Source organism: Xyrauchen texanus, chromosome 6, assembly GCF_025860055.1.
Source record: "Xyrauchen texanus isolate HMW12.3.18 chromosome 6, RBS_HiC_50CHRs, whole genome shotgun sequence".
Classification (NCBI taxonomy): Eukaryota; Metazoa; Chordata; class Actinopteri; order Cypriniformes; family Catostomidae; genus Xyrauchen; species Xyrauchen texanus.
The window spans coordinates 15584900-15611989 of NC_068281.1; the positions used below are offsets into that span (position 1 = coordinate 15584900).

The 27090-nt window shown below is 36.4% G+C and overlaps 1 protein-coding gene across 2 annotated transcripts; it reads right to left on the bottom strand.

The window, feature by feature from the left end:
* Window positions 1–198: 198 nt before the first annotated feature.
* On the bottom strand, window positions 199–26972 carry LOC127645039 (serine/threonine-protein kinase PAK 2-like). Of its 2 annotated transcripts, none has more exons than XM_052128551.1 (14): window positions 26798–26972; window positions 12508–12740; window positions 9736–9839; window positions 9302–9446; window positions 9092–9213; window positions 5218–5350; window positions 4991–5054; window positions 4787–4835; window positions 4578–4690; window positions 2748–2865; window positions 2563–2662; window positions 2256–2452; window positions 1932–2069; window positions 199–1131 (listed from the first exon to the last, which is right to left on the bottom strand). In XM_052128551.1, the coding sequence occupies exons 2-14, from the start codon at window positions 12692–12694 to the stop codon at window positions 1045–1047; spliced, it is 1557 nt and encodes a 518-aa protein (XP_051984511.1). In that variant the 5' UTR covers window positions 12695–12740; window positions 26798–26972; the 3' UTR covers window positions 199–1044. The 2 variants fall into 2 exon arrangements, with proteins under 2 accessions (XP_051984511.1, XP_051984512.1); XM_052128552.1 differs by lacking the exon at window positions 26798–26972 and adding an exon at window positions 16182–16319.
* Window positions 26973–27090: the final 118 nt, after the last annotated feature.

Sequence of the window (27090 nt, forward strand, 5' to 3'; positions counted from 1 at the left end):
ATACATTTACCAGCTAATCTTACAGATTCAAAAGTATTTGCAAATTCAAAAGTCTATTTTAATAATTTACAAAGGATATGCTTTAAGGCATTTTCATCAATAATAAAAAAAACAAACAAAAAGAAATTGTATCTCAGGAAATAAGCAGAAAACAGACAAAAAGTTTACTCTAATAGAATGTATGAACAAATGAAAATGTTTCTTGGTAAAATGTAGTTTACTTGAAAAACAAGTTAGATTTAACATGCAAAGAACATAGCAAATTAATTATTTCTAAGACAATAATAAATTCTGGTAACTTCTGTCAGATTGTTAGTTAAAATATAAAATACTGTATACATACACATAAATAGAAGACAGCTAGTCAAAAATGTCCCAAATCCTGTTTTTGTTTTTTCATTTCGGCATGCTAATCGAAGTACATAATATACAAAACTATTAAATCAACTTTAGGTGTTTAGGGTTTTGTTCTAACCAAGTCAACAAAAATTTGGAAATTGTTCATTTAATTTCATACAGCAAAATTGTTCAATTTTCTTAAGACAAGTGAAGGCAAATAGGTAGTAGGCACAATTAACAGGTCATTATGAGACGAGGGGGCAGGGGATTAAATCTTGAAGTTTAAAAAAGGGCAAAGTACTTTGTTTGGAAAGAACACACCAATACTCATAACTAATACAATTTAAGTGAATTTTGACAGAAATTCATGAAATTTTCAAGTAAACACAGACCAATGATACGGTGATGGAACCGTTTCCATTAAACAAATAAAAGGAGAGATATCAGCAGAAAACCAGAGAGGTCTACAGTTTGTTATTTTAGCCCCTTCAGGCACATTATAAGAGAGTGGCATGAGGAGGCATGACATGGTGATTGTGCAAGTCTGTAGCCCAGATGGAGATGACTAAGGTCCTCAGGGCTAAATTGAAAAGGTCCTTCACTGGGCTAGAAGGGGGACTCTGCTGGAGTGATAGAGGTCTTCACAGGAACTGGTCGTGAGAAGGAATTTTCGGCATTGGCACATAGTGACAAATTGTTCTGATGCTAGCGATTACTTTTCATTGCCTCCTTGGCAGCAAGTATAAGAGGAGTGAGGCTGGAAAGGGGCTTTGCCAACTTGAGGAATGGATGCTGCAAAGTGGACAATGAATATATTGAAATTAGTACATTCTTCATAAGATTACATGATTACATAAAGTTACATGTTGTAAACAGACAAAACTCATTTAAAGGAATAGTTCACCCAAAAACTCATCATTTACTCACCCTCACGCCATCCCATATGTGCATGACTTTATTTCTTTAGCACAACACAAATTTAGATATTTAGAAGAATATTTCAGCTCTTTAATCTCATGCAATGCAAGTGAATGTGTGCCACCATTTTGAAGCTCCAAAAAGCACATAAATGCAGCATAAAAGTAATCCATATGACTCAAGTGGTTAAATCTATATCTTCAGAAGTGATATGATAGGTGTGGGTTAGAAACAGATCAATATTTCAGTCAATTTTTGCTAGAAATTCTACTCCCTGCCCAGTAGGGGGCTAATGCACAAAGAGTAAGAATGAAGGGAGTAAGAATGAGAATTTATAGTAAAAATGGACTTAAAAATGTATACGTTTCTCACCTACATCCATCATAGGACTTTTGAATATATTAATTTAACTGCTGGAGTCTTATGGATTCATTTATGCTGATTTATTTGATTTCTGGAGCTTCACATTTGTGGCACTCATTCACTTGTAATGTATGGACCGAAAGAGCGGAGATATTCTTTTAAAAATCTTACTTTGTGTTCTGCAGATGGAAGAAAGTCATACACATCTGGGCTGGCATTAAGGGTGAGTTAATGAAGAAGAATTTTCATTTTTGGGTGAACTAATCCAAGTATGTGTTGGGGGTATTCCAGGATTCAATTTAGCTTCTTACCTGCAAGAGTTCTTTTCCTCCACCTCTCTTCTCCACGTCCATTTCAAGGCAGCGGTTGAGGAAGTCTCTAAAAATGGGTGACAGCTTCTCAGGGTTCTGCAGCTCTGGGGTGCCATTAGTGGCAATGAGGTACAGTGCCTGGAGATGATGTACATTAAACACAATGGTATAAATACAGAATGTTATGCAGAAGTTTTACAGATTGCTCAAATGTACTTTTACACTCTTCTACTGAATACTCCTGATTCATATTATTTAGAATCAAATAAGTATTGTCTTCACAGATGAACTTTCATAGTAACATGTAGGACAACAAAGGTTTACCCTTAGTGGATTCTCATTGAGGTAAGGGGGTTCACCCTCAACCATCTCAATGGCCATGATACCCAGGGACCATATGTCCACTTTGGGTCCATAGGCCTTACGTGTGACCACCTCGGGGGCCATCCAATAGGGCGTTCCTACCATGGTGCTCCTCTTACTTTGCTCAGGTGTGATTTGAGCACAGAACCCAAAATCAGCTAAGAAGAGACAAAAAGATGTTAGTTGTGTATCCCAAGAATGTGTTAACACTTTTTCCACTTTTTATTTTTAAGGAATAGAGCACTTGACAGTAAGACCATGAACTAACTTAGTTTGACAGATCCATCCATTCCTAATAGAACGTTGTCACTTTTGATGTCTCGATGAATGACCTGGTTTGCATGCAGAAACTCCAGTGCTTGTAAACACTGTGGAAGAGATAGACCACAATTCTCAGATAAAAATGGGAAAAACATACCATCTGATCTCAAAACTATGCCAGAAATACTATACCTCTCTGCAGACAGCAGCAATCTGTGCCTCATCCATACAGGTTTCGGTTACCACATCGGTAAGAGAGCCTCCAGCAAGGTACTCCATCACCACAAAGAGCTCATCACCTACCAAGAAGCTACACCAATGCAAAAGAAAAGAAAAGGTAGGTAATACTGTGATTGATTGGATTAGTAATACATTAAAGGAATGCTCCAGGTTCAAAATAAGTTAAGCTCAATCGACAGCATTTGTGGGTTAGGAAGCAGAAATCCCGTTTACAGTCAGGAACTTATAATAGAAGTGAATAGGGCCATAAACATTAATATACAGACAGTTTTAAAACTGTAGCATGTATAACATTCACATCTTGTGGCTTTCCTATTGAAACTGTGCATTTTAATTAGGGCTGGGTATTCCCACCACCTCACGATACGATATGTAACACGATACATATGTCACGATACGATATACTGTATTGTAATACATCACAATATCACGGTTCAATTTCCTTATGATTCACATTCTCTCAATTTCATTCCAATAAATATTGATACATTTCAGTTATGCCCATTTTGAATACAAATGAAAGAAATTCTCTCTCAGTTAATGTTTTTTATCAGTAGCTTTTCATCACTTTGGTCACATTTTAGCTTTTAAATATATACAAATTTCATGTATTCCATCAATAAATATGATGTCAAAAAATTGCATGTGTGTGTGTGTGTACATATATATATATACACACACACACACACACACACACACACACACACACACACACACACACTGTATATGTGTGTGTTTTGTGTGTTTGTTGTTTAGATGCCTAATTTGTCCTATGTACAAGTACTTACATCAATATGTAGAACATGTGTTAAAACCTGGTATTGTCTCTTTAAGGACAGGGATTTTAACACAACTGGAGTGGAATGTCCAAACAACATTAAATAATTATAATTAAAATGTTTGTTTCTTTTATTAACATCTAACTGTAAAAACCAAGAGGGGATTATAAGAGACATTATCAATGACAAATGGATTACATTGATCTCATCTTTGGACACACATTACAACCAAACGTTTACTCTCAACACGCAGAGAAAGTATGCTGAACTCTGTGCTGAACTGGTGAGTGAAATCTGAAATATTACCAGGCAGTCGTTAATTACAGACATTTAAGGCTTGTATATGAGTGCTATACTCTCAATGTAAAGTGTTGCACATAGAGTAAAATATCGCTTTTTGGATTTTAAGAATCGATATCAATATAATCAAATGAAGATCGCAGTTAGCCAGAAAATCTATATTTTTGCACCGCCCTAGTGTTAAACGCATGAGAGGACCAGCGTGTCCGTGAGAGAAATGTGCTCAGTTTCAGTCTCTCTCGCACCTCATAGAAGTGTCTCTGAGTACACTGTGGGATGCTGCTCTGAGTTTGCACTTATTTAGACAACTTGCTTCATCATTATTGATCACCTGGACATGACGTGAATACAGAAATAGTTGAAGAAAAATATTGATACAGGGATCTAAGGCATTGATACAACATTGTAAGGAAAATTATCGCGATATATCAATATTTGATAGTATTGGCACAGCCCAAATTTGAATGTTTATGGACTGGCCCCTTCTCTTCAACTGTAACCATGATTGTTTTTTATACAAAAGTCAAAATATGTTTTTCCGGTAATCAACATTATGCCACAAATCCTGTCAATTAAGCTTAACTTAATTTGAACCTGGAACATTCCTTAAAAGGAACATTGTGCATAGCACAATAATGACTTGATTATACAAGTTTGATTTAATTTAACTGGGAGATATAACATCTTTAAACAATGTGACTACCTGTCTACAAAATTGACAATGTTTGGGTTCTTCATCTCCTTCATCACTAAGATCTCATTAATGATCAGCTCCTTCTTGGGCTGCTTTTGAAGGTTAATCTGCTTGATGGCAACCTAAAGAAACACATCACTGTTAGTTCACATAAGTTCACCAGTTTATTTGGCCTATTAAATCAATAGTCAAAATAATCAATAGAGAGAAAAAAATACCTCTTGGCCAGTAGCAACATCAATGGCTGTGTACACTGTGCCAGATGCACTGTGGAGACATAACATTCACTTCAAGCAAATGATTCTAGCTACAACCAATGCAGCTCTTGACTAATAAATTAGTAATCAACTGTTCCTGATATAAAGACTAACAGTATGAATTATTATTTTTTTAAATGAGAACATATCATTGAGTATATTTACCCTTGTCCAATTTTTTCGTATCGTGTGTACTTTTTCTTTGGGTCTCCAATACTGACAATAGTTCCTGAGATCAACCAAAAACAATCAATGCATTGTTTGACAATTTTGCATGTCATTGTGCAAGTGTAATTATGCTAACACACTTCTAAGGTACCGAGATGTGTTTAGTATTCCAGTACTGAAAGAAATACACTCAAGGCTAAACAGGGAGAGTCAGAAAAACATACGTAGTTTCTCCATGATCTCCTCGTCGGTCATCTTTCCCTTGCCCTTCTTCTGTTTATCAACGGCTTTGGAGGCTTCGGTGTCTGCGATGGCTGCAGGTGCTGGAATGGGATCGATGACAGAGCGTGTATATACCTATCCAGACAATGGAAAAACAATGGTTTTCACGCCAATCAATATTGTATGAAAGGAATGTAACAAAGTAATCATGACTAATTTAATCAATTATATGAATTGAAATCTTTTCATTACGTGCTGATGTGACAATGGGGCTAAGAGACGTTGCAATCAACCAGGGTCAGAAATTAACCAGGGCACAGATCTTAAAAATGTTAGGGCAAAAATGTCCCTGCAGAGAAGTTTTCAGATTTTACTATGTAATTTAAAATAGTGTATATTTCATGATATGCTATTTTGATTTGCTGTGGGTTAAGTGCTTCTGTAGACACAGTAGTGATATGTCTCTATAAGGTTATTATGCTGTCTTAGAGATGAGTGTTGTTGAATGTGTAGCTAATATTAAATTGTCTGATGAAAAAGTTGCCCTGAGGACAATAAACATAAAAAAAATTTTTTTTAAAAATCCCAACAACTCAAAACAGCAATTATATATATATATATATATATATTTATAAAAATTATGGAGGGCTGTATAATCTAACATGGGGACAATCATAAAAAAATTATTATGTATTGTTTTTTGGTATATTATAATTTATTTATTACTATACTATTTAAAGTTGATTTGATCTACAGTACTGTGCAAAAGTCTTAGGCACAGAAGATGCTTCACAAAAACATTTGTCTTAAGATGGTTATTTATATTTTCAGCTTTAGTGTGTCAATAAGAAATATAAACTTTAGACTCTCAAATATTTATTTTGCAAATAGAACAGAAGAACAGTGAGCCCTGCAAAAGATGGCATGTCCTCGCAGAGCCCCCCCCCACTGAATATTGAGTCAGTCTGGGATTACAAGAAGAGACTAAATTAATTGAGACTGCCTAAATAGATTGAAGATCTGTGGCGAATTCTCCAAGAAGCTTGGAACATCCTGTCTGCCAAAAACCAAGAAAAACTGTATCCAGGTGTACCTAAGAGAATTAGTGCTGTTTTGAAGGTAAAGGTGGTCACACCAAAAATTGATTTAGCTTTTTTTTATGTTTACTGGACTTTGTATGACATTAATTGATAAATGAAAACTATTTATGGCATTATTTTTGAAGACATGCAACATTTTTCCCAAGTGCCTAAAACTTTTGCACAGTACTGTATAGGTACAGTAACTGCCATAATAGAGATCTGCATTCCAGCAGAACTCCTGCAGGACCTGTGAAACCCCATTAGATTTCTTGTGGAGTGGGATTTCATTTCCAGGTTGAAGGTGGGAGCAGACGGTATGTCCAGGATTTCAATGTGGATATAAATTTTATTTGATTAATTGTGAAAAAAAAATAAAATAAAAAAAATAAAATAAAAAAAATTATATATATTTTTTTTTTTACAACTTATTTTTGATTACATAAATTATGACGTAAAAAATATAATGTCTGAAATTATCCAATATTTAGAGTAGGCTATGCAGGTAGTCAACGGTGCTTTAGATAAATGTGCAAAAAGTGTGGACACAGTGTTATCAAAGGATGTGAACCTCAGACTAGAAAATGGTCAATTTGTGTAAAGAAATCAACCTGAGGCAAGTCATATGGGCATTAGGGTTGGGCGATTTCTCCTAAATTGGCAGTTGACGATGTTGACAGTAAAACACTGCGATGGACGATGATATCGTCGGTGGGGCGGGGCGGGGCGGGGGTTATATAATTTCATATAATTTTCAAACATTATATGACAAATTATAATTTCGTTATTTTACTAACGACTCGTCGGCGCTTTATCAGTAGGTTGCACGACACGTGAAGCATTTTTTTTTTAGCTTTCACTTAAGAAGAGTTGTGCACTTTTTATTTTAATACATCTCTTTACATAAATACTATTTTCCACTTAAAAACTATAATTTCGTTATTTTACTATCCCAACTGACCCATCCGCGCTTTCCAATAGGTTGCACGTAAGGGGGAAAAATATTTCTTCCACTTAAGAAGAGTTGTGCACTTTTAAGCACTTTTTATTTTAATATATCTCTTTACATAGATATTTTTTTTCTACTGAAAAACTATAATTTTGTTATTTTACTAGCCCAACTAATTAGTAGCCTACTCATCCGGGCTTTTTAATATATTGCGCCTAAGAAAAAAAAGTCGTCTTTGGGCAGCCTTCTTGCGAAGAGAGCAGCCACAGCCACGCTCACTGATGAGCAAAAGGTCGAGGCAGAAATGACCATGTACCTGCAGGAAATGGCCATTGATGGGGAAGAGGATCCGCTGACTTGGTGGAAAACGAACGACAAAAGGTTTCCGTTCATTGCAAGATTAGCATGGAAATATCTGTGTGCTACCAGTACTCCATCAGAGCGGGTCTTCAGCACAGCGGGTAGTGTAGTTACTCCAATCCGCAGCTTATTAAAACCAGATAAAGTGAATATGTTGGTATTTCTGGCCAGAAACATCGAAATTTAAACATGGTCTATGGTGAAAGATATACTTCTTTACGCATTTTTCACCATCCGTTGCGGAGCTATTCGATTTTGTATTGAACGTTTATTATTTTTTAAACGTTCATTTGGGTAGTTCATATGACCACTTTACAATATTTCAATAACATAATTTATTTTGTAGCCTGTGCTGAAGTTAATTGTGCTGCTAATTATAAGTGAAATGTTAATGCCGATTTTCGGTCTGAGTGTTGTTCCCGTTTTCTTGTTCTTTATTTCTTGTTCTTCTATGTTTTAATAAATGTGTGTTATTCATATTCACCTTGTTTCTTTCATTTGATTTGACATTATGGATTTATGGCCAAGGAAATTTTTCTTTAAAAGTATTAACCAGACAAAAGTTATTTGACGTTCGCTGGTCTGGGTTTATCTTAAACTGCCGCTTCAGTGTATACAAGAGCAGGCCTATGTGACAATGAGCAAGATTTTCTGAGACACTACAACTACTAATAATTAATTCATAAAGGCTATTTTCTTGTAGCCTACAACATAAAATATTTTAATCTAAATGTACAGTGTAAGTAAGACATGTAAAAAAAAGACAAGAAGCTAACAATGTCAAGATCAATATTTGTGTAGCCTGCCTGACACGGTATTTTCACAGACTAACACGTCACGTCTCTGGCATATACTACAGTATTTAAAATAGCATATATGCATTAGTTATATTCTCAATTTAATTTACAGAGCAATCCCTGCAAAGTTTTTAGGTTAGAAGAGACTAGGATTAGTGAGTCACACTAGCAAGACTCGCAAAATGGGGCGTGGCATCACGATGGTGGCTCTACATCGTGATGTTGGTCAGCCATCACGATGGACGATGATATCGTCCATCGGCACAACCCTAATGGGCATCATGTCACGTATCAATCACAGCGATGACAGCTATAACTGAATAATTAGATGTTATTTGTGTACACTTGGTGTCTAATTGTATGGCTTTTGCCCTATGTGGAAAACAAATGCGGGGTTGCGGGAATGGGAGTGGTCGGGGAGAAAATCGGGCGGGAGTACATTAATTGGGTGAAACTGTTTTGGTGAGGGACAGATACTTGCTGGAGAGGGATGGAAAAAACAGTCCCGCGCAGACCTCTATGCCATAATTATTCAAAATGAAAGTTTATTTATTTGAAATACTTAAATTGATAATGTTTATAAACACAGTATTTTAGGATGGTAAAAAAGCCCCTGAAAATAAATTCTAGAGGGCAAATATTATCCCTTAAAAACTTTCTGAAAAAAAGTTTCTGACTGTTCTCCACTCACAGAAATGGTATGATGTGGGCGTGGTGCGACAATAGGGGGAGGGGCTTCATCATCGTCATCATCATCAGGGTCTTTGACTGGTGATTGCTCTGAACCTTTTTTTGCTGGTGGTACATCTTTATCTGAAATGAACAGGGAAGCATAGATAGGCATTGTGTGTGTGTGTGTCAAACACAGATTAAGAGGGGGCATGAACATGCTTTCATTTACCTGTAAAGCTGAGGTATTTCTGTCTGCCGTTGCCTGTGGAGTCGTAGAATTTGAGCACATCAAGTACAGCCTGAGGGTTTTTCTTCTGCTCTGATTTTGTGATATTGGAGGTCTGCAGCAGCCAAGCCCACTGCTCTGGCATGCCCTGAGCAAGTAAAGAAAGAGGTGAGATGGGGAAATAGGGAATGGGAGAGAAAACAAAGTGTGTATGTGTGTGTGAAAGAGAGAGAGAGTTAGGACCCATCTAATAATAAGATTAATTAAACTCCAATAGACTAATCAAATCAATTCACCATTACAGGCAAGAGACAGACTCTGTATGCTAAACAATTGAATTAAAAGATCCTCTGCAGTATTTGATGGATTAAGATACAGATCAGAGGCAGCATGGGGAAATTACATTAGAGGAAAGGAGGAAAGTATGTGTCACTCACAGTGAACTCCCCTGTGACAGAATCGAAGCCCACGTGTATGGTGTGCTCAAAATCTGAAGGGCTAGAAATCTCTGGACGATCTTTATCCTTGTCTTTTTTTCTTCCTTTAACAGAAAGAATATTTATGATTAGATGATTCAGGTTATTGGCAAAAAAGACAGATTTCTGTGGACAATCTCACAATGAAAAAAAAAAGTCTGAGATGAGTACACCTCTGCTTCCGAGACTATTCAGGGTTAATCTATTTAAAGTTAGAACAAAAGGTGATCAATTACAGATAGGAACACCACTTTTTCTTTCCTGATCCCGATCCAATTCCAGTGTTCTTTTTGTCTTGATCAGTTTAAAATATCTATATAACACTATGTGAAACTGATTGGTTATACTGTGTTATGTGTAAAGAAACACATCTTGATCCCAGCGAGTGCTCGAGGATGTGACACAACAGAGCACTGCTCATTCATTCTGAAGTGCGCAGTGCATGCGCAACATGTACAGTGCATCAGGAAAGTATTCACAGCGCTTCACTTTTTCCACATTTTGTTATGTTACAGCCTTATTCCAAAATGGATTAAATTCAATATTTTCCTCAAAATTCTACAAACAATTCCCCATAATGACAATGTGAAATAAGTTTGTTTGAAATCTTTGCAAATTTATACAAAAACAAAAAACACATGTAAATAAGTATTCACAGCCTTTGCCATGACACTCAAAATTGAGCTCAGGTGCATCCTGTTTCCACTGATCATCCTTGAGATGTTTCTACAACTTGATTGGAGTCCACCTGTGGTAAATTCAGTTGATTGGACATGATTTGGAAAAGCACACACCTGTCTATTTAAGGTCCCACAGTTAACAGTACATGTCAGAGCACAAACCAAGCCATGAAGTCCAAGGAATTGTCTGTAGACCTCAGAGACAGGATTATATCGAGGCACAGATCTGGGGAAGGGTACAGAAAAATTTCTGCAGCATTGAAGGTCCCAATAAGCACAGTGGCCTCCATCTTCCATAAATGGAAGAAGTTTTGAACCACCAGGACTCTTCCTAGAGCTGGCCGCCTGGCCAAACTGAGCAATCGGGGCAGAAGGGTCTAAGTCAGGGAGGTGATCAAGAACCCGATGGTCACTCTGACAGAGCTCCAGCGTTTCTCTGTGGAGAGAGGAGAACCTTCCAGAAGAACAACCATCTCTGCAGCACTCCACCAATCAGGCCTGTATGGTAGAGTGGCCAGACGGAAGCCACTTCTCAGTAAAAGGAACATGACAGCCTGCCTGAAGGACTCTCAGACCATGAGAAACAAAACTCTCTGGTCTGATGAAACAAAGATTGAACTCTTTGGCCTGTATGGCAAGCATCGTGTCTGGAGGAAACCAGGCACTGCTCATTACCAGGACAATACCATCCCTACAGTGAAGCATGGTGGTGGCAGCATCATACTGTGGGGATGTTTTTCAGCGGCAGGAACTGGGAGACTAGTCAGAATCGAGGGAAAGATGAATGCAGCAATGTACAGAGACATACTTGATGAAAACCTGCTTCAGAGCGCTCTGGACCTCAGACTGGGGCAAAGGTTCATCTTCCAACAGGACAACGACCCTAAGCACACAGCCAAGATAACAAAGGAGTGGCTATGGTACAACTCTGTGAATGTCCATGAGTGGCCCAGCCAGAGCCCAGACTTGGCCATTTTCAGGTCTCTCCAGAGATGTTCATTCCCCATCCAACCTGATGGAGATTGAGAGGTCCTGCAAAGAAGAATGGGAGAAACTGCCCAAAAATATGTGTACCAAGCTTGTAGCATCATACACAAAAACACTTGAGGCTGTAATTGGTGCCAAATGTGCTTCAACAAAGTATTGAGCAAAGGCTGTGAATACTTATGTACATGTGATTTTTTTATTTATTTTTAATACATTTGCAAAGATTTCAAATAAACTTCTTTTATGTTGTCATTATGGGGAATTGTTTGTAGAATTTTGAGGAAAATAATGCATTTAATCAATTTTGGAATAAGGCTGTAACATAACAAAATGTGGAAAAAGTGAAGTGCTGTGAATAATTTGCAAATACACTGTATTTATTTATTAATCCACAGCTCTCCCTCTATTTTTTTCTTTTGGAAAGCTGTGAAAGCATGATTCAGATTTTTTTCTTTTGCTCTTGGAGCAAACGGGTTAGCAAATTATATTTGCTCTGGTCTCCCATTCACATCTATACAATTTTACCCTGCTAGCGTTTACTTCCGCACTCCAAAACCAGATATGTGAAAAGGTTCCATCTAATGCAAAGGTTATATACTGTAGACCTCTTTAATGGGGCTTTTATGGTTCTTTCATGTCATATTTTGGAGCTTGACAGTATCGGATTTCAATTGGTCTCATTGGACCAACACCCCGTTTCAATTCAATTTATGCATTGTCTACATTTGTGGTACACTATTGATTATCACAGAGATTTTATTTTATATTTTAAGTAAAAAATGTGTTAACAGTAAAACACTTAAAATGGAAGAAAACCAGACAGTGCAAGAAATGTTAAAAAGATAAAATGTTTCATTTATGCAGAATTGCAAAAATAAAGTTTTACCTTGAACACATAATGCCTGTTTTCCGTGGAACACAAAAGATGATGTCAGGAAAAATGTTAACTCCAGTCACCATTCACTTTAATTGCAAATATTTTTTTCCCATAACGTGAAAGTTAATAGTGACTGAGGCTAACAACATGAGGGTGAGTAAATTATGACATTTGAACTATCTCTTTTACCTTTGTCTCCTGCAAGCATGGATATGATCCTGTTGCGGTGTTTGTCCTTCTTTTCCTCAGGGAGGGAGGGCAGGGGTTTAGAGCTGGGGCCTGTTGACATGTTGTCCTTGTTGCCAGTGTTAAAGGTGCTGCTCATTCTGACCGGGGGGGCAGGGGGTTTGTCCTCCAGCTCTCCGTTGTCAGACATGACAGGGAAACACACGCAGAAGGGTTATAGGGTTTCAGAGATCAACCTGCAGGAGGTGGCAGAGAAACATGATTGCTGTGTCAGGACTTTATGTACTAATGACGATCAAGCTATGTTTTATCGAGCTAGGGTTATTGGACACCTTTGCTCCCTGAATAAAGCATGGCTGACTGTTATATAGAATCCACGCTGCTAGGTGTCAGTGTAAGTCTAACACAACAGCCATAGTGACCAGAGGAACAAAAAATTACTAGCATCTTTAACCCAACATAATAAAACATAAAACAATTGAATAACAGCAAATCCAATGCATAGAAAATTTCTAAAGTGAAACAAGCACATATGTGCAATATTTACTCAAATTTGCATGAACGTGAAAAGAAAAACCCTTTAAAACAGAAAGAGTTATCTATTTATTGGCAAATCTTTGTGTAGATTTTGAGACTGAAGAGTCTTGAAAGTTATGATTCTTTATGTTATCCTAGCATCAATTAAAAAAAAGTTACAACAGCTATGATAGGATTTCAAGTACACTTGCAGAGGGAGTCTGTAAATGTGGCATCTTTCTCTCTTCTTACTGCTGTAATCCACACAGCACTATTTATTTATTTTTAATCTTTTGAAAAGTTGGATAGCTACTTTTGAAACTATCGGCAGAAATTAACGCAGATAGTTTGCGGACTGTTTTTGTTTCCTTGGGCAGCATTGGAGGGTTCAAGAGTACGAGCACAGCCACTGAAGATGAAATATAAACAATTTTTGACGCCTCGTAATGATTTGTTGTGTTCATTGACAATATTCATCCATATTAATTCTAGAGGTTGACCAATATATCGGTTTTGCCGATAACAGATTTCTGGAACTATCGGTTATTGGCAAAAATCCACACCAATACGTTTTTCCCTGTTGCATCTGGTGATGGAGCAACTGGGAAGAGTCCGCTGTCATTATACAGTATGTGAGTGGCTTCTAGAGACGAAATAAAAACTTCACTTCACTGATACCTTGTACTGTTGGTTTTGACTACACTGCACGGAGCGGAACACTTCAAATGCGGATTTAAAACATCAGCAACGTAAATGTCTACAGTACACTACAGTATACATAGTCCTATCATTATAAATTAATTTGTTGACTGCTTTAGTAGAGAACAGCAGTATGTTTGCTGACAAGGCTGAGAGGACGCTAACATTAAAGCTAATCTCAAGCGATTAGAACAATGTGACAAAAATACACGCATGTCTTGCCAAAATGTTTAAATGTCATGATTGTTACCATCTATTTGATTTAGTTTATATCCAGCTGGTCACAATTCTGCATGCATTAGCCAGCTAAGTTGCATATTTAACGCTAGTGACATGAGAAAGCAAATTAATATCTTCATGCAGTCGAGAGAAACGTATAAACAAATCAGAAACGCATCTGATTTCAATAAAAAAATTTTTTACCCTCACTGTATTACGATGACTTTAGATCAATCACATTCTTGCACTAAAAAAGGCTAGACACAGTGCAACAAAAAGTTTAACAGAAAGCAGGTGCTTTTAAAGTTCTTTTTAACACATTATCTAAAAAACAGCACTCCTGCAAGAGACACTGAATAAACAAAAACTAAGTGAAACAAAGACATTCGTCTAGCACATGTTTACATAGAAAACAAATCGATGGTTGCAAAAGCGTTTGGTGTGAACAGTCTGTTGCTTTCCAGCTGTTTGAACAGCCCTGGGCTCATATTCTGAGATTCACCACTGAGTTCAGCCGAATACCACTGCTATCTGTGAATACTGCTACTCTACATAAAACTGTACGGAATAAAAAACAATGTGGCATTTCACTGTTATTATGAAGCTTGAGTCTGAAGTAGGAATCAGTGCAAGTGTAACACCATGTGAACTGCGAGTGTTCATATGGCAGCTATAGTAATAGGAGTACAGATTTTAACTCAAAACATGCATTAACTGAACAAGCCTGATAAATAATGTCTGTTTGCCTGATTTGAGCTAAATGAGGATCATTTATGATCCCATTGTGGTCATATTTTTTGCCAGTTTGAAACAATCTTGACAAACAGTTTTGGATAGGTTGTTTTTCCACATTCAAGTAGATAAGAGCTGAAATTGCATGCCTATTGCCAATATAGAAAATAGCTGCATGGGGCATTACCAAGATGTCTGCTGAGAGGACTGACCTGCCTTAAAGTGAATTTTGCTTAGCATAGATTTGCTCTGACAGCAAAAGTGCATGGATCATCAATTCATCACAAAGTGCTTACGTTTTCTAAACCTTTCAGTTCAGTAGCTTAACAGAATATGTGTGGTTGGCCTCAATTTATACTAAGGTGTTCTTGCCGACAGTCTGTCAAGTCGGGTTAGAAATCAGCCATCATGCAGCTGCCTGCCTCCTCTCCACCCGTCATCAACATGTCTAAATAAGGCAAAATCCTGTCTCACTTCCGTGAGGTCAATTCAGCAAATCAGTCATATGCAACACAACATCAACGTGACCACAATATCTTCCTGTCTGAAAGCACAGTTAAATTTTACCCCAGCACTGTTCATACAACAAGGAACCTACAAACTGTTGTGATTTAAACTGCACAGAGAGAAGTTCTTACATGATTAGTCTAACATGACCATGTAAAGGTGTGATTTAGGTGTGATTGCTTCATGCATCCTTGGCTTAAACTCTTGCTAATAAATTAGTTTCAGATGTACTGTAATAGTCTAACTGAGCAACGGAACATATCATTTGCTAAATACATTTGAATGTAAATGACTGATAGTGATGCAAAATTTCAGCTTTGTTTGAATGGTGCTTTTCATGTGGTATTTGGTTTAGCTGTTATAATGGGGACCTAGTTAAATTCTGGTAAAATACTTTCACCATGAAAGCTTAAATTAAAATTTTTTTTATTTATTTTTTTTTTTTTTTTAAATTTAAAAAAATGTAATAACAATAAAAATATCCTCAAAAGACAAGAAAAAAAAATAAGGCCATTCTGCATATAATGAAAACATTGCAGAGTTGAGAAACAATCAATAAAATAATAACGGTTGCAAAGTTCAGTTTATTGCCAGTCATCATGAGCCAGTTCCTGTTTCCTTATAGGGAACAAACATAGCCAGAATAATGCCCCGTGCAGCCACTAAGACAATGTTTAAGCCATTAGTACCTCAGAAAGAGACACAATACTCTGTATTGTAATAAAAGAAAGGCTGAGTTCCAAATAATTATTTACCGAGACTTCTTTGCAAACAAAGAAATCAACATTACCATATATACATAAACAAGAAGTTGCAAGCGAAAGTCTAAATGAATTAACTACAACTGCAAAGCCTGTTCAATTTAAAATCCAGCTTCTAAGAAAAACACTTAAACTTGAGAAAAAGGGAAATCTAACCCCAATACAACACAAACTCCAAAAACAAATCAAGGAAAAGGTTGAATTTGGAGTGAATTCGCAGTGCCATCACTATCACTCTCTCACCCTGAAGAACCCTGATGGAGAGATCCAGCTGACGTCCCTGATCCAGTTCTGCCACACTCCTTGGACCACTGTATCGCTCTCTTTCAGTGCTTCCACTGATGTGAGTTGAGAGGAAGGCATGTTGATGCAGGCATGCTTCATTCCACCGCAGGATGAAATTCTGCGAGTGCAATCATGCCTTTGTGCTGCACATTGCTATGGTGATATATGAGCCCTCAGGCTTTATGTAAGGCCCTACATTGGAGACATTAGGCTGGACATACCTTTACACACTACTGCCTCTCGCTCTGAAGAACCGTGCACGGCTTCCACCACCATTACAGATACTACTCATTACAGATTACACATCACACTACTGGGAATGGAAAGTGTTTAAATCTGGATTATGGGTCTTGTTTAAAGAAAATAAAGACTTTTTCTTGAAGTGTTACTTTATTGCAAATTGAACAGGCTTATCTCTTCACAAAATCCCAGATCCTTGGAAATCTCAGTATGAAATTCTCCACTTTTCCCACTAAAGAATGTTATTTGGGATCATCAAGTCTTTAATTGCTTTTCCCATAATGACAGTGATTTGAAAATGGGTGTGGCTCCCCAGCACACAGTGTTTTATAAGCTCAAATCCACTGACAGTTTAAGTCAGAAGTGAACATACACTTAGGTTGAAATAATAATAAAAAAAAATTTAATCACTCCACAGATTTCATATAAGCAATCTATTGTTTATGCAAGTCATTTAAAACATTTACTTTGTGCATGACAGGAGTGGAAGTGGTTCGACAAAATGGACGCCATCTAAACCGGCGAGTAAATGGGAGGGAGAATGCCCTGGACGTAGCCACGATGGAGGATGGTATGTTTTGTTATGTTAACTCTATACTCTGCTTGAAAGCTTCACTTTATTTAGTTGACCAGCTTCTGGAAGCTTGCTTCTAGAACAACCAGGCCAACTTAACTGTTACACTTGTGTGAAAAAAATCACCATGCAACAACTGCTTTATTCAGCACAATGAGCAAGTAGCTAACAGCTAGAAGTTGTGTTATTGTTTTGGTCTATTTGTGTTGAGTTTAAGATGATGTCATGGGAGCAGAAGCGGCGCAACTATGATGCTCAGCCTATAATCCTACCCAAGTTGTTGCGGCACTAAACTGCAGTGGAAATGCAAGCTCAGAAAAATTCCAGAAAACACATGGGGACAAAGATCTTACTTTGAGAAATGTCCTCTGGTCTGATGAAACAAAAAAAATGGAACTTTTTGGCCATATTGACCATCATTTTGTTTGGTGGAAAAAGGGCGAGGCTTCCAAGCCAAAAAACATCATCCCAACCGTGAAGCATGATGGTGGCAGCATCATGTTGTGGGTCCTTTGCTGCATGAGGGACTGGTGCAATTCACAAAATAGATGGCCTCATGAGGAAGGAAATTACATGAATATATTGAAGCAACATCTCAAGACACCAGCCAGGATGTTAAAGCTTGGTTGGAAATGGGTCATGACCACAAGCATACCTCCACAGTTGTGGCAAAATGATTTAAGGATAACAAAGTCAAGGTATTGGAATTGCCATCACAAAGCCCTGACCTCAATCTGATAGAAAGTTTGTGGGCAGAACTGAAGTGTGTGCGAGCAAGGAGGCCTACACACCTGACTCAGTTACACCTTCTTTCTGGAGGAATGGGCCAAATTTCCAGCAACTTGTTGTGAGAAGCTTGTGGAAGGCTACCCAAAAATGTTTGATCCCAAGTTAAACAATTTAAAGGCAATGCTACCAAGTACTAACAAAGTGTATGTAAACTTCTGACCCACTGGGAATGTGATGAAAGAAATAAAAGCTGAAATAAACAATTCTCTCTAATATTATTCTCACATTTCACATTCTTAAAATAAAGTAGTGATCCTAACTGACCTAAGACAGGGAATGTTTTCTACGATTAAATGTCAGGAATTGTGAAAAACTGAGTTTAAATGTATTTGGTGAAGTTGTATGTAAACTTCTGAATTCCACTGTGTACATATTCCATTACATGAGGTATTCTCTACTTGCAGCAAAAGGTTTCATGTTTCTCCATCATAAACTGCTGGCCTGGCCTATCACGACTCCTAAAGCTTCAGGCTACGGATTCCAAAAAACCTTTTTGTCAATCAATGTATAACCTCAAACTCTGAGCTAATAGATATAAGCTAACTGCAAGTATGCATAACGTGTGCAAAAAGACTTTGACATAGTGCTGCATAGGAAAGAAATATAAAAAAATAAAAATCAAGATTACAATTACAGCTGCCACAATTAACTAATCATGAAAAGCACAACATCCAGCATTCCATAGAGGTCTACTCCTGTTGTGCAAAAAACATATATAGCCTACACAATGTGTATATCAAGGTCAGAAATTAATTGGGGCTTGAGGCAAAAATGCCACTGAAAGTGATAAAAATGCCCACAAAAAGACTTGAATTTAAGGCATAATCTACAATCATGTTTTTGATCAAACTGCACAATAAAGACATTAGGACATTACAGCTTAATTTTCTGTTACAGTATAATTTTTCGTAAAGATGCTTTGAGACAATGTGTGATGTGAAAAGTGCTATATAAACAAATTACTTGAAATGCACAATTTAGGGGCCAAATATGACCCCATTATGAATTCCCTCTTCAACATCTGACTTTTTTTTTCTAATGATTTATTCTAAGCATAATACACATTATCACAAAATATGATTAGATACTGATTTAAATTGATATACAATAACTTTATTAAATTATTTTGGAATTTATGTTAAATTAACAGACTAAATTCATTTATCAATAATTATACTAATACTTCATTTAAATAACTGTTTTGTTTTTTTGTGCTGTTAAAGAGGGCCAATATGATGTTGACTGTATAGTCTTGATTTACTGATGTATAAAAACAGTTTGCAGCTTGTTTTGGATGTGTAGCCTACTTAAAGAATATGACATGCCCCAGAGTGAGACTAAAATCACATTTTTTTATGTAAATTAAATTAATCAAAATTAGTCACAATTACAGTATCAAGGGAAATAATGAACAATAATAATTTTGAATTTAGATGCTGTCTAACTCACTGATTTACTCACCCTTATGTCGTTCGAAACCCTTAGGAAAAAAAGTGTAAAGTAACGAATTACAAATACTCATGTTACTGTAATTAAGTAGCTTTTCCCAGGAAATGTACTTTAAGTAGTTTAAAAATGTTATACTTTCACTTGAGTTAATTTTATGTGCTGTAACTGTACTTTTAATGCACTATTTTCCCACCGTCTGTGTTCGCTACTTCTCTGTCCTGATTTTATTTTTATCTATCAACATGATTGGCTAGGGAGTCTCGTGACTCCCGCCAAATCAAATCACACATCAAAAACTTGAACGGCAGCTGTAGATTGGCACCAACTGTTTATGAATGTGGAGAATGCCTCAAACACATTTCAACACCTGAACATCACAGCCGCACATAAAAGGGCTTTCGCAGTGAGAAAGGCCAATTGCATGATTGTATCATGATGTGAGTTTGACTCGCTCAAGCCAGATATCAGCATTAATCCTGCCTCTAATTTGAAGAAACATATCAAGGTAAATTTCATATTTCTGCTTACTAGATTCTGTGTCTATAATGTAGCCAGTAATTTAGTTATCTATCACTGAGATTATTGTGTTGATGCAAGAGAGTAAGGCAATGTTATCAATAGGGCTGGGCAATAAAACAATCTTGATGTTTATCTGAAAAAACAAAACAAAAATAAAAAAAGAGATTTTCTATACTTAGCCTATGTTTGACATCTAGACCAGGGGTGTTCATTACATCGATCTTGATAACAAGACAACCACTGGTTGGTTGATCTAGATAAAATATATATGATTGACAGGCTGCTAATGTTTGTGCACTAAGGCGAGTATGCACCTAAACGGTCGAATTATAATTCCACCAATGTCTTGGTGAGGCATTAACGTAAACGCAGTTGGTTTGGTCTAAAGTGAACGCAAACAGTGGGACAAAAAGCGTATTTGCATCAAAATGTCGGACTTGAAGTGTATGTAACTGAATTAAGCACTATTCAGTAGGCTATATCATAAAAGGCTATTAATCAAACAACAATAACAAGGAAATGAGAAAACCACTCACTACTTTTGGCTGAATAAATTTATTATAAAATAATATAAGTTTTAAAAGTATTGATGTAATAGAATCAAAACAGTGACATTTTTTATAATACTATTTTTTAATAATACCAATCCCTGATGTAGAGAGTGTGTTAATTTGTATAATAAATTACCAGGAAAGTAGAGATGATAAAATAATTTATAATTGTGCTTAGCTTTTATCAAGTTTTTTCTAATGTCTGATACAAAAGTATCAACATTTGCTTCAGGCAGAATATTTCACCAGTAACAAACTTCAGAAAATTGTGCATCATGCATTAGAATGAGAACACAACCATTGCTGGGAATAAAAGATACAAGAACTAAATAAACGTGGAACATTGTATTTCAAAAGGAGGACAATGTGGCCCCTCACGTGCTATTAAACAATAGTGAACTCAAAAATGAAAATTCTCACATCATTTACTCACCCTCATGTCTATGACTTTCGTTCTTCTGCAGAACACAAATTAAGATTTTTAGAAGAATATTTCAGCTCTGTAGGTCCATACAATACAAGTGAATGGATGCCAAAATTTGTATACTCCAAAAAGCACATAATGGCAGCTTAAACGTAATCCATATGACTCCAGTGGTTTAATCCATAACTTCTGAAGAGATATGATTGGTGTGGGTGAGAAACATCAATATTTAAGTACATTTTTGCTAGAAATTCTTCTCCCTGCCTAGTAGATGGCGATATGCATGAAGAATGTAATCACCAAAAACAAAAGAAGAAGAAAGCGAGGAGAATTTATAGTAAAAATGGACTTAAATATTGATCTGTTTCTCACCCATCCTATCATATCTCTTCTGAAGACATGGATTTAACCACTGAAGTCACATAGATTAGGCTACTTTTATGCTGATTTATGTGATTTTTGGAGGTTCAAAATGTTGGCATCCATTCACTTGCATTGTATGGACCAAAATAGCTGAATTATTCTTCTAAAAATCTTAATTTGTATTCTGATGAAGAAAGAAAGTGATATTTATATCTGGGATGGCATAAGGGTGACTAAATGTTGAGAGAATTTTCATTTTTGCGTGAATTACTCCTTTAAAGCATGATGTGGCCCCTGTACATTCCTTGCATTGTTTTGAACATGTTTTATGTGCAACAATAACTCTCTTAGTCAGCATTAAGGGAAATTTAGACCCTACACATAAACTGATTTAATTACAATAAAATCAATTTAAATCAGATTCAAGTAGTGTTTACAGTATCATAGATAAGTGATGTATTTTAAAAACGGTCAATCACAAAAACCTATAAAACACCTATATTTTTTATTCTTTCTGGCAAACAGCCATAAAAGGGAATGTAAATTACGGTATGTGTGCTACATTTTTAAATTGCAGCATGGAGTTTTTATTATAAAGGGGCATAGCTTTCACAACTCAGTACTCGTGAGTACTTTTAAATGAGTTACTCTTTTACTCTTACTTGAGTAGTTTTTAGGACAGGTACTTTTACTCTACTCAAACTAAATTTTTTATGAAGTACCAATACTTCTACTTGAGTATTATTTTTCAGTACTCTTTAACCCCTGCTTATGACTTTCATCTGTGTAATAAAATAAATAAAAAATAAAAATGTAATTGCAAAGTGAAACATTTCACGCAAGTTGAGATTGGGTATTGATCTTCCGCGTGGATCGATCTCATGGTTTGAGGACTCGGAGATATTTAAGAGGTGAAACTCGTGAAAACGCTGATATGAGTTCAATTTAAGACACTTATTACAATCCAAATCCTCAGTGGACAACAGTAGGTCTATGCACTTCAAATAATATATCTGTAATATAAAAAATGCAAAATGAGGCTTCAATAGACACAGATGAAACATAATTTATTGACCATGTAAATAATATGCAGAAATAGGTAATAACAATTACAATAATAAACTTTTAATAATTACTTTGGCAGTTACGTTATACGAGAAATGGTTACACACTAAACAAATTAACATACATTCCTATGCTATGAAATCAGTACATCATAAACAACTTGAGATTAGCATACATTCATGGGGAACTGCCTTGTACCCAGGGCCGTTTCCAGGCATAGGCGAACAAGGTGGTGGCAATGGGAATCTCTTCTAGGGTGCCAGAATGGTCTGAAATGGCTCTGCTTATACCTGCAGTGGCTTTAGATGCCATTTTAAATTGTCTACCCTGTTTAAACAGACTAAAAGTACAATGTTAAGTGACAATAACTTGTGCATTTCTATTTTTAAAAAGGTAAACAAAGCAGCCTAATAATTTTCTGCTTGGACCAATACATTTATAAAAAATGTAAGTAATAATTTTATCCATAAATTCATAAAAATTACATTTATTAGAGATATCAGTATCGGCGATTCTGGCCTTAAAGTACTTTGTATCGGATCGCCCATCCCTAGCCCCTAAATGTATAGATTTGGTTTACAACTATTGCATTTTTGCATAGATTGAAGCAGAGAACATTTTGTCAAAACCTCAAGTAAATTGTTCCTTTGTTTAATACCCTTATGTAAAGGTTTTGTAAGTCACTGAAATATTTTTTTTTTTTCAGAATCGTGCAGCTTTACTCGAATATCGCAAATTCATTTTCCTTTCTGCATTTCCCTACTGTGATTGAATAATATGAAAATTTTTGTTATCTGATTCTTAAACTGACATCGTTTCCTTTGTCCACAAGAGGCCGCAATAAATACATAAACCATACAGCACCATAATATTATTGCATAGAACATTCCTGGCTGTTATAAAAATGTATTTTGTTTAAAACTAATCTGCATAAAATAAGCAAAGTTTTAGTCGGCCCATATCCTCAAATGTTAAGTCAAAATTAAAATGAGGGGGGAAACACTTTAATAGGCAGTCCACATTGTGTTACACTTGCACTGATTCCACAGTGTACTACTCCAGGCACAAGCTTCACAATAAAAAGTGAAATATCACAGTGTTTTATATTATTTACAGTTGTATGTAGGGTAGCAATATTCACAGATAGCAGTGGTATTCAGGTGAAGTGGCTCAGACTATGAGCCCTGTCCAGGGGCTGTTCACACAGACAGAACACAAGGATCTTGAGACACACATTTCCAAGTCGAACATCTTTCCCATAAAAGTGTTAAAAAACCTGATTGCTTAATCTGAGAAATGCTTATAAGAGAGCAAGACGCAATGGCCAAGTACCTCCACCTACTGTAAGGGGCCGTTCACAACAAACATGTCGCTTTTGCAACCAAATATTTGTTTTTCTTTGTAAACGCGCGCTAGACGAACATCTTGTTTCGCTTTATTTTTGTTTATTCAGCATCTCGAGCAGGAGCACTGTTTTAGATGTCTTATTAAAAATAACTTTCAAAAGCATATTGAGACAATGCTTTCTTTTAAACTGTATTTGTTGTGCTATGTCTAGGCTATTTTAGCACAAGAATGCGATCGATCTGAAGTCATTGTCAGTGCTTGTCACACAAATTCGAGTGCACAGTTTTAACATTCGAATGTGCAATTTTTTTTTTCTTAAATTCACAGAATATTCTAATCTTAATTTGACAGCCCAACTGTGCAGAGCCCTTCTGGTCTGTGCTTCTAAAGCAAAGCAAAGTTATATTACAAAGCAATACTTGTAATATTTTAATTCATATCTAATTATCCTCTATATGTGTTTGATTCAAACCAACTGATGAGGATCTGCTTTTATAGGTGGAAAGAAATAGGAAGCAAAATCAGAAGCTGATCAGACCAGTGTGTGTTTGTGTGTTAAATCTCTGAAAGGCAGAGCACATTTTATAAAAAGCAAACTTTCCTCACTAAATAAGAACATCTGAAATTATAAAAATGTGATAGCCTTTATGTTGACTAAGAGTTTATATCTATGCATTACCCTATAGTATAGGCCTTTTCATGCAAGTGAAAGGTTGTGAGGGATAGACTTACCATCTCTTCAATAGCACGAACGATATAAAGCTGTATAAGGATCCTTGATCACGTCTAATTTTCCACAACACATGTTGTCTGGAGTTCTTTGCACACTGATTGTTCTCAGACAGATATTTTATCAATATTTGGTATTCGGAATGATCCAAAAACGATTTAAACAGCAGTACAGCTCACTGAAGAAACTGTAAGTTGTATCACTCACAGCCTCGTTGTCATTTCCATTCAAAATAAAAGATGCCGGTAGCGTGTATAAGGTCTAGTGGTTTCTATGTAAGCTCCAGGTGAGTGCAAATATTTTTTACTGTTATTTTGAAATCTTTTTTGTTTTCCAACATTTCCAATGTTATTAATATTATTGTTCATTTAAATTTTTTTCCCAAAAGGAAAGCATAGTTTGAAACCGTTTTTGGTAACGTTTGTGAATAAAACAAAATATAAGATACACGTACATGTAATATAAGTTTTTTTTTTTACGTGCATTTAATTATATAGTAATCATGCTCTTTTTGTAGGTTAGAGTACTTGATTACAAATACTCAAATGCCCATCCCTTATTGCAACCAAAAAGTATTACATAGTGCAGCTTTAAGCAAACAAAGAAATAAACAACAGGCTAGACCATCTTTTCTCCTAAGACATCATAAATGTACTTTTACTTTTTCCATCCATAGCATGCATAATAATATTGTAGGAGCTCAGCCAAAGCCTGCAAGCTGAAAAGAGGAAGCTGGAACAAAAATGGCAGACAAAGCTCATGGGGACAGCCACACCAAGCCTAAACTAACCAGCATAATGTATATATGCTTTTCACAGTTAGAGGCTTTTCGGGCAAAAGTAAACATAAGGTGCAAGTGATTATGCATGAGATGTGGGCCCTCGATATGAATGCAAGCTTTCAACCAACCAACCCACGATGCACTGATAAATCTGCATAGATCCCACTCATAATCAAAGATCCTGAGTGGCTTGAATTTCTGATTACCTAACATATTCTAGCAATGTCAGTTTTGATAGAGTGTTGATTAAAATCTTCAAGCAGCCACTTGAGACACAGTGAACCAAAAAACACATCAGCAGTGCGCCTCCACTTCCTATTACTCACTTCCCCTCAGCTTCTGATTGGTGGAAGTCTAACAGAAGCATTTCCTGATCCCAGGGGTGCCACGACCACTATACTGTAGTAGGTCACACACTTTAACTTAATCTCACCAGCTGGACCAAAACAAAGCTATGTGAGCACGCCTCAAGTTTACAGATGTGGAGTTGTGTAGAGGAATTGTTTACAGGAAGACAGACCAGGGGCCTTTTGTATTTGCAGCTTCTATAAAAGGAAATATTGAGCAAGGCTTCCTGAACTAATTCTAGTGGTCCTCCTCTTTCTTTGCTAAAGACCTTATATACACTTGTACCATATTTGATTTTTTAATGGGAATGACAACGAGGCTGTGAGGGATATACTTACAGTCTCTTCAATGAGCTGTACTGCAGTTTAAAGTGTTTTTGGATCATTTTGCAGACAAAACATTGATAAAATATCCACCCAAAAACATTCAGTATACATAGAACTCCAGACAACATGAGTTGTAGAAAATCAGATGTGATCTAGGAGCTTTATACCATTTGTGCCATTGAAGAGATGTCTGCCTCACAGCCTCGTTGTCATTCCAATTTAAAATCTAGTATTGCACCACGGTGAATAAGGTCTATTGGACAATGCAGGCATGTCAGAGCTTCTTACCACCCAATTCCTGCTTATCATTCATAACACAAATACAACATCCACGTGACTTTGCGTAGGACATATCATGTCCATATTAAACAAAAAAGGCTTTGTGATTAGAAGACATATAAATGGACCCGTAGAAAGTTTCCAGACTATGTAGTACATACTGTAGAAGGTAGAGAAACTTCACATTCTATCTTTTTTTTTTATTTATAAAAGCTCACTGCCTGCAATGCCATGCCTAGAGTTTATAGTTTGCATATTTAAGATACCTTTACAATGCCACCTAAAATATGATCTACTTGGAATTCTAAACTCCAATTTACAGTACAGAGTAGAACTGAGCACTTGTTTGATTGCAGTTTGACATGTGAATCTTACAGTGTCATATACAGTTTATAATAAGGTATTTGACAAGCATTTCAGAAATGTAACTACAGATCATGTTCAAACATCCATGTGCTCAATGGAACCTAAGATTAACACTTTGTCATGTCGCATCCATGGAGTAGTTGTCAGTGATCTTAATAAATATTATCCACAGAGTTTGGACTTCACTTGAAACATCAACGGCAATTATTTAATATTCTTTTGAAAATAAATAAGTAAATAAACACCCAACAAACATCTAATCGGAGAGGGGCTTCATGTCAAACAGATCTGCATTATCAAAACAAGGCTGTCCATGTGTTATAAACGCAAGCTCAAAGATAAACCAGCAATAAACATCAAACTTGGAGCTGATGCTGGCCGAGCAGATGCCAGGATTAGACCAGTTTAGCATGTTCAACTCACCAGAACACCCGCAGACCTCTTCAAAGTGTTAGCTCCGCCTTTTTCACCCAGCTAAACTTATTTTAAACGAGGATTACTCCCTGGAGAGTATGGTTTGGGTAGCCGTATCAACGTGCTTGTGAGTTCTTTGGAGTTAACAACTTCTTGGAGCCGGGATCTGTCTGCTATGGCGGAGGGGAAGCGGAACTGTCGACCCAGCCCAATCTTTGGACTTCACTAAGTGTTGCCTTTTAAATGGCCGTTTTTATGCTATTGATTTAAAAACCTCCACAAGTATTCATATATAAAGTTAA